At 31.1% G+C, this 11,541-nt stretch overlaps 1 protein-coding gene across 2 annotated transcripts; it reads left to right on the top strand.

The window, feature by feature from the left end:
- Window positions 1-1,428: 1,428 nt before the first annotated feature.
- Window positions 1,429-9,877, top strand: LOC105250829 (protein argonaute-2). 2 transcript variants are annotated; one of them, XM_025414236.1, is made up of 17 exons: window positions 1,429-1,751; window positions 2,558-3,133; window positions 3,248-3,547; window positions 3,960-4,060; window positions 4,194-4,553; window positions 4,743-4,946; window positions 6,405-6,525; window positions 6,700-7,106; window positions 7,181-7,300; window positions 7,421-7,697; window positions 7,822-7,974; window positions 8,052-8,211; window positions 8,296-8,389; window positions 8,518-8,681; window positions 8,803-9,067; window positions 9,339-9,523; window positions 9,612-9,877. In XM_025414236.1, exons 1-17 carry the CDS (start codon window positions 1,736-1,738, stop codon window positions 9,694-9,696), a joined length of 3,588 nt encoding a protein of 1,195 aa, XP_025270021.1. In that variant the 5' UTR covers window positions 1,429-1,735; the 3' UTR covers window positions 9,697-9,877. The 2 variants fall into 2 exon arrangements, with proteins under 2 accessions (XP_025270021.1, XP_025270020.1); XM_025414235.1 differs by having other exon boundaries at window positions 1,430-1,751; window positions 2,558-3,547.
- The last annotated feature ends 1,664 nt before the right edge of the window (window positions 9,878-11,541 follow it).

Genomic DNA, 11,541 nt, shown 5'->3' with positions numbered 1-11,541 from the left:
TCACATGATCAGTTGTCCATTCTCTCTCCTAGAGGTTCTCTAGACCCAATATACGTTACGTGCACTATAGAATTTGCAGTACTGGCAGTAATTTCGGAACACGGCCAATATTTAGTGCATTCGAAAATATCTTTGGTTGGTGTTGGGAAAAAAGATAAAGTTGGCAATATTGAAAACTCCCATTGGGATTACTAGGATTTAAAAAATTTGCTATTTGAGATATTAAAAGAGATAAATAAGTAGTTAAATATATTTTATAATAATATGTTTAATAACATCACATATATTATTATTAATACGAAAGTGTGTTTTATATCAATAATGCTATAATTATAATAAAGTGATATGATTTACCTAAAATGTGATTATAGGCCGATATTCATAGTCCGATCTTATATTTAAGATCGTCTTAAGTCTGCTTGGAAGTTGACTTAAGACCTCATTCAACCAATCAAATAGCTGCGTAGCATTTCAAGCTCGAACTTAAGATCTCAAATATGGGTGCTTTCCAATTGTTTAACACATCTTAACACAAACATACACAGGAAGGCACAAAGTGTAGCGATGTGCACGACTCAATTGGAACAAAGTTAATGTGCGACTTTCGAGTGGAGGGTTAGGATTCTTCATAACCATGTCCATCTTGATATTTTTTAATCCATGCTGAGGGTGATAGCATCGATATATAAAATGGATTGACCATTGCGTGTAGACAGGCGTCAGCCCGCGGTGAAGAGAGAGATACTACATGCGAGGCCTATGTCTGTCTCTTTTGCTAGTATCTCATTGGTAATTTTTATAAATAATATATAAATAAAATATATAAATGCATATTATATTAATATATAAATATGAATGAAAATTTAATCAGTAATATATCTAACTTGCAAATATGCAAAAGAGACAATTTTATTTTATTTATTAAATATAATAAAAAAATTAATTGTACAAAAACTCATTAATTTGAATTACTTACTTCAATGATACTTTTAATATTTTTATTGTTCATTTTTGTATTTGTATGGTGTACTTTAATGGTTGTCTTTTAATTAAAAAGGATAAAACGAAAAGAAAATTGCCAACATAATCGCCGTCAGTCTGTAACCGCATATTTCATTTGTCCCTAGAAAACAGAAGGTTACACAAGTTGACTAGTAGCCCTCGAGCTGAGTACGGATGTGTAAAGTTGTGTCGGCAGTTACGGCAATTGGAACGCGACTTGTGTCGCCGTGTGCATAAAAGTGTCTAGGGATATCTCAATTGGAAAGCACCCTATATTACGATCTCAAATATAAGATCGGACTATGAATACCGGCCTTAATGATCCCAGTGGGAGAAACGAAACGCAGCACTGGGAGTTTTCAATACTGCCAACTTTATTTTTTTTTCCCAACACCGACCAAACATATTTTCGAACGCACTGATTGCTTTTGCTGCGGGCGCGGCCACCAGATTCTCCTAAGAAATTTAGGGGAATTTTATAAAATAATTTCGTAAGATCAGAGGAATTTCGTTTACACTGTAGTCCTCTGCATACGTGGCAGGAGAATTTGCGGTCGGAAAGTTCCGGAGCCATTCGAGGTTGAGATTTTATGCGAGACAGTCTGCGATTGTCAACGAACTATAAGCTTCACAATTGCGGCGCAATTGCTAAACTGTTATCAGATCAGTATCACCGGCAAGTAATTTGAGGAAAATCTGATTTTTCAAGACGCTCACTTGAACTAAAAACAAGATGGGTAAAGGAAAAGGTACTTGTTATTGTTTTATATCACTGCTGTAGGTATTTCGCAAGTTGACTTTCACGTAGGTGAAATTTCGTATTTAATAATTGATTAACATAATGATGATTCATTCTACTATTACCTCTTAATTATTTATTGAAACAATAACAAATTCAGCAGAGTAATAATTATATAAAATTATATAAATATGTAGTAATAAAAATATATAGTAATAATTATATAAAATTATATAAATTATATAAAATAAATAATATACTTCTAGAAATATATAACATATGTAGAATATATATTTGATTTTCATATGTAATGTTATATGATCATCTCAATATTATGGCAGCAAATAAAAGTTTGCAAAAGCTGTTTGTATCGCTTGTACTTCTTATACTCAGTGTCTTTCTCTCTCTCTCTCTCTTTCTCTCTCTCTCTAATGCTTGAATGTATATTTGTCATTTTGAGTGCAAAGAGTTTTGAGGATTTCAGCAAACACAAACACAGACTTTAGTAATATATGAGTACATTATATTAATTATCTATGACTACATTATATTAACTATCTATTGATATACATGTTTGTATTGATAGAAGAAAAAAAGAACATTTATTTTAAACAAAAAACTTATATTTGATCTTTTTGATAGAACTAAATGAAGATCCAAATATGTATTATTTAATATTATTATCTAATACTAGTGCAAATTGTAAAACTTGATTAATATAATCTGTTTAAAATGAATATAGAAAAGATATATGAGATTATAGGGAAGAGATATAGGAAGATAAGAGATATTGTAAGAAAATAAGAAATATTGTAGGAAAAAAGAAGAAGCAAAGCACTCAGAAAGAAGAAGCTGCATCAACTACAAGAGATACTTCCAGTGAGCAGTTACAAGAGGGATCAGCCTCAAAAGAAGAAACTGCATCAACTTCAAAAGCTGCTTCCAGTGAGCAATTACAAGTGAGATTACCCTCACAGAAGAAAGAACAAGTAGCTCAGCGTTTGCCACAAAAACAGCAAGTACCACCAGGTCCACCTCAACAATCTCAATTTCAACCTGAGCTACAAGGAGCATGGGGCAAACCACAACAAGCTCCACCAGCTCAACAACAACAAGGAGCACAAGGCCAACCACGACAAGCTCCACCATCTCAATCACGACAAGCTCCACCAGCTCAACAACAAGAAGCATGGGGCCAACCACAACAAGCTCCACAATTTCAACCACGACAAGCTCCACCATTTCAACCACAACAAGCTCCACCATTTCAACCACGACAAGCTCCACCAGCTCAACAACAAGGAGCATGGGGCCAACCACGACAAGCTCCACCAGCTCAACAACAAGGAGCATGGGGCCAACCACGACAAGCTCCACCAGCTCAACAACAAGGAACATGGGGCCAACCACGACAAGCTCCACCACCTCAACAACAAGGAGCATGGGGCCAACCACGACAAGCTCCACCATCTCAACCACGACAAGCTCCATCAGCTCAACAACAAGGAGCATGGGGCCAACCACGACAAGCTCCATCAGCTCAACAACAAGGAGCATGGGGTCAACCACAACAAGCTCCACCAGCTCAACAACAAGGAGCATGGGGCCAACCACAACAAGTTCCACCAGCTCAACAACAAGGAGCATGGGGCCAACCACAACAAGCTCCACCACCCCAACAACAACAAGGAGCATGGGGCCAACCACGACAAGCTCAACAGCAACAACAAAGGGCATGGGGTGAACCGCAACAATCACGAGCCCCACCCCAACAACAACAGTCAGAAGCACGACAACAAGTTCCAAGTAAAGTATTCTTTCAATGTATATAATTGGAAAGAAAAATATCATTAAAATATTTTATATAAATAATACATTGTGTATTTGTGAATTTTTCTATATATATATATATATATATATATATTTATATATATATATATATATATAGTGTGTGTGTCATAATATATACATAAATTTATATTATTAGCTATCTAAGTCTCTGACTATGTTCTGATATAAACTGCCAGTACTGAAAGTCTACAGTATATGTGACATAAACTTATAGATTTTCAGTACTGACAGTGAATATTGGAACACAATCTTTGTATATTAAAAATTATGGATTATATTTAGAAGGTTTAGTGACAATTATCTTGATCCTATTGCACACACATACACATGTGTATATGTATACAATTGTACTTTTACTTTTTTATAGTTATTACTGGTGCTGGTGATGCTAAATTAATAACTGACAAAAGTAAGATGCATAGTGATGTTGACAAACAACAACAAGCAACAACAAGTGTAGAATCAGAGGTATAACAATTATGGATTAATTATTTATATAGTTATGAAGAATATTTGTTAAATAGATTTTGATATAATATCTCATTCTCTTTCAATTAGTAAAGTAGATTTTTAATCAGATTTTTCTTTGTTTTTTTTTTAGTTTTCTCAAATTTCACTGAGAGATCCATTACAGTCAACAAAAACTTCTCAAAAAGCAAAAATGACATCTTCTGCAATGAAACAATACCAACTAGCTATACCAAAAAGGAAAAATATTATGAAAGCTGGAACAAAAGGAATACCGATTCGTGTTTATACAAATTTGTTTGAAATTATATTTGGAAAAGACTTTGTAACAAATGCTGTTCATTATGATGTAACCATTTCACCCATTGCTTCAAAAGCTATATATAGAAAAGTTTTTGAAAAATGTAGGGTGAGTAAATTTCACAGTAGATATCCAGCATTTGATGGAAAAAAAAATGCATACAGCGCAAATGATCTTCCTTTTGGTGATTTCGTAAGTAATATACAGCATATATGTGCATATTTTTATAGTAATTATATATAAAATAAAATTTCTGATTTTACTTGTTCAATTCTGGAATATAAGCTACAGATTACAAGCTATAAATACTCAATAAATATTCAATATTTTATTTTATTTTACTCATCTCTTAATTGCAGTAAATTTTTTTATTCTATTTAGATGAAGGCTGAAATGGAAATTTATATTGATGAAGAAAGTCAAAGAAGGAAGACATATACAATTAGTTTAAAAAAAGTGGCTAATATCGATCTTAGCTGGATAAAACACTTGCGACCTGGTCTTGATGAAGCTGACAGAGATCAAACTGGTATACAAGCTTTGGATATCATCATGCGTCATGCACCCGAATCACGTTCTTTAAGCGTAAGCATTTAATAATAATATAATTGTAATTGATATACTAATTTTTATATGATTTTTACAAGCAATATACAAAAAGATAATTGCATTTTTATAAAGTTACATCATAAAGAAATATATGTGTAATAATATATAATATAATATTGCTTGAATATAAAAATATAATTTTTTTTTAATTTATAGTTTATAAAATGATTTATAATATGATTTAATAAAAAGAAGAGAAATGTGTGTATGTGTATGTGTGTACAGAATATTTGATAAAGATTTTTTAAGAAGGTGGACTAACATTTATGAGTGGATACAGAATGATAAAAGTATAATTGAACAGAAAAGTCCATTTTGTAATTTTTACAATAATTATTAAAATGTTAATTAAAGAGTTGACTAATGAGTGTGTCATGCAATTAGACAATGGGATGTGTGTTCTAGGCGTGCCAACAGTTATTGCACAGCACGAAAAGCAAGAGAATGCGCGACCATACTTTTCATTGTTAAGTAATACTCACTGCTAATACCTCTAAAATATACATTCCACAATCTAGATGCATGAAACGTACGGTCATTCGTTGAAAAAATTTATTTAAAAATTGTAAAATAATAAAGGGTTTTTTTTGCAGTTTACTCCTTCATGAGCGTTAGTCCAAACTTTATCAGACACTCATGTATATATATATATATATATATATATATATATATATATATATATATATATATATACAGTGATGGGAAAAAGTTCCGGGACGGCTTTCCAAAACACTATAATTAAGTACCTTTTTATTAAGTACTTTTTGAGTTATAAGGCTTGAAATAATTTCTTAATTTTACATAAACCATAAAATATCTAGTAAACCATTCATTTTTCGATTATCTTATCTTCATACTTTTATGTACAAAATAATGAGAGGAATCAATTGGTGTAAAGAAAACACATAGTTGTTTCTAAGAAAAAATATGTAATTTGCAATTAACAATTCCATATTTTTTCTTAGAAACAACTATGTGTTTTCTTTACATCAATTGATTCCTCTCATTATTTTGTACATAAAAGTATGAAGGTAAGATAATCGAAAAATGAATGGTTTACTAGATATTTTATGGTTTATGTAAAATTAAGAAATTATTTCAAGCCTTATAACTCAAAAAGTACTTAATAAAAAGGTACTTAATTATAGTGTTTTGGAAAGCTCTCGAGATAAGCTACAAGAATATGCAATGAAAAATAGGGAGTTCCATTTAAGAAATTGAAGGTAATCTTTATGTGACCTTCAAATGACTATCCAAGGTCAAATCTAAGGTCACCGTCGGATTGCCCGAGAAAAATCCTACAACTTTTGTCTAGGTCATTTTCCTCTGTGATGCGTATTTTTCAAATTATCCAGCCGTCCCGGAACTTTTTCCCATCACTGTATATGTGCATTGTACATGTGTGCATTTTAGATATATTATATATTATTATAGGTTGGAAAATCATTATTTTGGGAAATAAACGATAAGGAACCATTAAGTGGTGGTTTAAGTCTATCGCGCGGCGGATTTATGTCTGCTGTGCTTGGCTGGCAACCTTATATAAATATAGATGGTAACATATATTAAGTGATATATCTAAATGTATGTATGATACCAAGGCTTAACAAGAATTTTTGAGTTGTAAATTATTTCTATTTTACATTAAATATCTTTGTCTGTCTATATGTGTAATATTTATTGTCTATATGTGTAATATTTATTGATTATGTCTCGACTTTTTTTCTAGTTTCTCATAAAGGATTTCCCAAATCTCAAAACGTGGTCGATTTAATGGCAGAGTTTACGGCAGTAAGAGGTCGGATCCCGACGATTCCAGATCCAGAAGAAGTGAACAAGAGATGGAATCGGGAGAAAATTGAGAAATTTTTGAAGGGTTTAAAAGTAACTTATGAAATACCTAATGGTCGTAGTGGTACTAATCACAGTACAAAACGAACATATCGCTTGAATGGATTAGGCCCAAAAGCTAGCATGCACAAGTTCAATAGTGCTAAGGAAGATGAGCCAGAAAACATACAAACAATAGTGGAATATTTTGCTGAGCGCAAACACTATAATTTGCGTCATCCAGATCTGCCTTGTCTTTGGGCCGGCGCGATGGATAGGAGAGAAAAAATTTATTTACCCGCTGAAGTGCGTAAGCAATTTTATATTTGTTATAATTGATTGAATAATATTAATTGAAATATCGCATCAAACATTTGCAGTTATGTACCATTGTGGCTGGCCAGTCTGTTAACAGAAAGTTGGACGAGATGCAAACTAGCAAAATGATTAAATATGCGGCGACGGATGCACCTACTCGTAAGAGGAGAATAGAAGCTGCGGTAAGTCAGATTTCATAACATTTGCATTAAAAATATTACATCATAATTTATGATAAGATTTTATTATTATAAATTGTGACGTAATACAATACTAAAGTCTTTATTATAATATGTTTATAGTTTACAAAGATTGATGTGAATACTAGTTCCACTATGAATCAAGAATTTCATCTATCTATAAGTACAAACATGAAAGAAGTAGATGCTAGAATTTTACCTGCTCCGGTGTTACAATATAAAGCAACAACGGCAAGAGTGAGTAAGGGAATATGGCAGATGCAAGCATTTCAGACAGCTTGTAATTTAGAAGAAAAATCGTGGACTATTCTCGATTTGACTGACTTTAGAGGATTGGATACACTTATACGTGATTTTATAAACTCATTGCAACAATGTGGTTAGTAGTATATGAAAAAATAGTTAAAATATTGAAATTTTCCATTGTTCTATGGACAATTTTATGAAAAAAATACAATATGTGTGTGTATCTGTCAATTTATATTGAATCGTTTATTCCATAGCAACGGAAGTTGGTATGACTATTGGAAATCCTCAGGTTCCATGGAAAAGTTTGAGACCACAAGCTCACGCAGAGATCACAGAGTACTTTAGATCAAAAAAGGGTTCAAAATTGATAATAGTGATTATACCAGATCGTACAGATACAACATATGGTGAAGACATAGTTTTTTAAAAATATTTTCATATATACTCACATCTTGAATTTCATGAAATTATTTATATGTTTTAGGCAAAGTCAAACAGATTACCGAGTTATCATTAGGTATTCTAACACAATGTATAAAGCTTCGGACTATACAACAAAGAAGTTATTCCGCGGTAAAAAATATTCTTCTTAAGATAAATTCGAAATTAAATGGTATTAATCATACACTGACTACACAATCTATGTAAGTACTTGTTTTTTACTATTTCATGAGACAATATAATTTTTAATAATTTTGTAAAATGATTTTTTCTTTCTTTTTTTTTAGACCAGAATGTTTAAAGAAGAAAGATTGTATGCTTGTTGGTGCTGATGTGACACACCCATCTCCTGATGCCATCAACATACCCTCTATAGCAGCAGTGAGTATAACTATAATGTACGAGTATAATGCACTAAAGTATAATATACTAAGCAATGCTTTTTTATTTTATATGAGTATGTGTATATACACACACATACACACACATTAAATATATTATTAATTTAGGTTGCTGCAAGCAGTAATGATTCCGCTTTTCAATATAATATTGCACTTAGACTGCAACAACCTAAAGAAGAAATGATCTTAGATCTTGAAGAAATAATAATATCGCAATTGAATATCTATCGACAGAAAATGTCATATTTACCTAAAAAAATCATCTACTACCGGTGTGTATTATTTGTGTGCATTGGTTACTTAATAATATCATTTGATATTATGTATAACATTTATAAATACTGCATTTTTTATCATACATATATAATTACACATTTATATTTTAATATATAGAGATGGAGTCAGTGAAGGACAACTTGCTCAAGTTATGCATTTTGAAATAAACGCTATTAAACGTGCATGCACAAGAAGTAAGGCCGGTAATATTCAAATTACTTGCCTAGTTGTTCAAAAGAGACATCATGTGCGTCTCTTTCCAACATCTGACAGGGAAACAGACGACAGAAACAAAAATGTGAGAGCGGGCACGATTGTCGATACTGAAATTACTCATCCAAATCACATTGATTTTTATCTTGTCTCACATGCGAGTATTCAGGTAAAATTGTTGATTGAAAAAACTAAAACTTTTTTTATATAATTAAATATATTTTAACATTGAAGAAAGACATTGAGCAAATTAATAGTAAAACTGATGTAATAATTAAATTGCAATTAATTTATGATATCAGTTAACATAATTATAATAATCAAAGTTAAGAAACAAATCAAAATATATCAAATTTATGCAAATCAAAAGAATCAAATTTGTGCAAATATCATTTTCAATCATTGAATAAAGTTTATTTTAAAGTTTATTATAAATGTAGGGTACAGCGAGGCCTACTAAATATAGATGCATATGTAACGAATCTGATTATACTGAAGATAATATTGAAGAATTGACATATTATCTTTGCCATATGTATGCGCGTTGTACAAGAGCGGTAAGCTACCCAGCACCAACTTATTATGCTCATTTAGGAGCTTACCGTGGAAGAGCCTTGATACAAGGGTAAGTGATCTATTATAGTATAGATAGTATAGATCATGGACATTGATTATAATTTTGACAATTTGTGTGATAATATTTCTATTTGCAGAGTTAATATTAGATTGGATAATTTAGATGCGGAACAAAACAAATTGTGCATGAGAATGGATAATTCACCAATGTGTTTTGTTTAAAAAGAAACATCTGTTGCTTCTCTCGAAGATTTTCAAGGATGGCTTTGTATTCGCCAGACTTCTTATCTCTAATTACAATTTTACTTTTATCTCTTATTTTTATTTGTTATGATTAAATTTCTTACTTTATTTGTTAATTGAGATATTAACACTCTGATGAAAATATATCGATATACCTATATTCCAAACTTGATAAATTTAGGTAGATTTAGTATGAAGTTTATTAGCACAAAGTGCTGATCAATCTTTTTTCCTCTCTATATTTTATATTCTTAATTGTCATATTTTTAAATAAAAATCTTGATAGCAATAATTATCAAAAATTCTCTTTTGATGATTATTATACACTGTCAAGATTTTTATTGGTGTTTTTTGATTATTAACTATTTAGTACCAATATTTTAAATTATCACTATTATTAGAATCCAATATACATATATAAATACATGTATGTGTATTTTAATTTTTCATATTGCATCTTTTTTTTTCTTTTTTGCCTATGATTTTATGTGATTTATACACACACACATACATTATACATATGCACGCACGCACACACGCACACACACACACACACACACACACACACACACACACACACACACACACACACACACACACACACACACACATATATATATATATATATATATATATATATAAACATATGTGTGTAGTTTGCATTTAGCATAATTTTTTGTTTCTTTTATTTCTTTATGAGTTTTTTTCCTTCTTTTGTTTCTTTATGAGTTTATATTCATAGAATAATTATAATACTGTTTGCACTGTTTGTGCAGTACAAGAAATATAATGTTTGTTTCTGCAATTACAGTACAAACAATTACGTTTATTGATTATACAATTATATACTATTTTTATATGCACTAACTATAATGTTGAACGATATTTGTTTCGCATGTAATTAATCGTGAATCATGAAATAATATGCTATAGGATTTTCATAAATACAACACAAATGAAGTTTTCTAATTCTGATTCTAACTTGCTTTTTTGTAAACGGAAACATAAAGGGAAATTAAGGAATTATTCCTAAAATTACATGTTAAAAAAAAATCTGAAAAAGATTACTGTTATCATATATAAAATAAAAGGAAATTATGGAAATTGTAAATTTATGTATAACATATTTACTGAGAAGATTGTGATTGTACATTGGTTGCATTCTAGTGCATTTTACACCATATCGTATTTATTATAATGATCATATTATAAGTTCCGATAGTTCTATCCTATCTAAAGATTACAGGAGCGATCGGAAATAAAAGTGGAAGGAGTGCTGAATATAGAGAGAAAAGAAGTTTAAGACGAAATAATTTATAACGCGCGACACCCACACGGTTTTCACGATGAAGCCATGTATGGACACGTGACGTCAACATTACTTTTGCGTTTATCAACGTGTGCATGAGTAGGCGCTCGACAGGCATAGAAGGCAAAATCCGTGGGAGAGCACTAAAGAATCGGGGTCCGACATATCCGTATGATCGATCGATCGATGATCACACCTTCGAATTCGATCTATGAACGATTTATTCTATTCCATTACCCATGATTTTTCGGATTAAAAGTGATTTGTATAAATGATGGAACAGGATCTAAAAATAAGAACGCTTCGCAATCCAGAATTCTCGATTTTCAAGTCGACGATTTTATATCTAGATTTATATAATTGGATTTCGTCTGTAAAAATATGTGCGTTTAATCCTACATGTATAGGACAAGTGTGATTTTTATTTTTAGATACCTGACTTTTGTTTCAATGCGAAAATGTTACAAAAGCACGAGAATTTTAAAATAGCTAAGGCGGAAAAACAAAAATTCTTT

This window comes from Camponotus floridanus, unplaced genomic scaffold, assembly GCF_003227725.1.
Source record: "Camponotus floridanus strain SB8 unplaced genomic scaffold, Cflo_v7.5 scaffold8, whole genome shotgun sequence".
Taxonomy (NCBI): Eukaryota; Metazoa; Arthropoda; class Insecta; order Hymenoptera; family Formicidae; genus Camponotus; species Camponotus floridanus.
The sequence above is the reverse complement of the archived record's forward strand: the minus strand, read 5'-3'. Positions and strand labels throughout refer to the sequence as shown.

Bases quoted from the DNA above. Each gene is read 5' to 3' on its own strand.
- LOC105250829 (XM_025414235.1), top strand. The intron at 3,548-3,959 runs GTAAAGTATTCT...ACTTTTTTATAG, and splicing joins AGCACGACAACAAGTTCCAA to TTATTACTGGTGCTGGTGAT. The intron at 7,975-8,051 runs GTGAAGACATAG...TATATGTTTTAG, and splicing joins TCGTACAGATACAACATATG to GCAAAGTCAAACAGATTACC.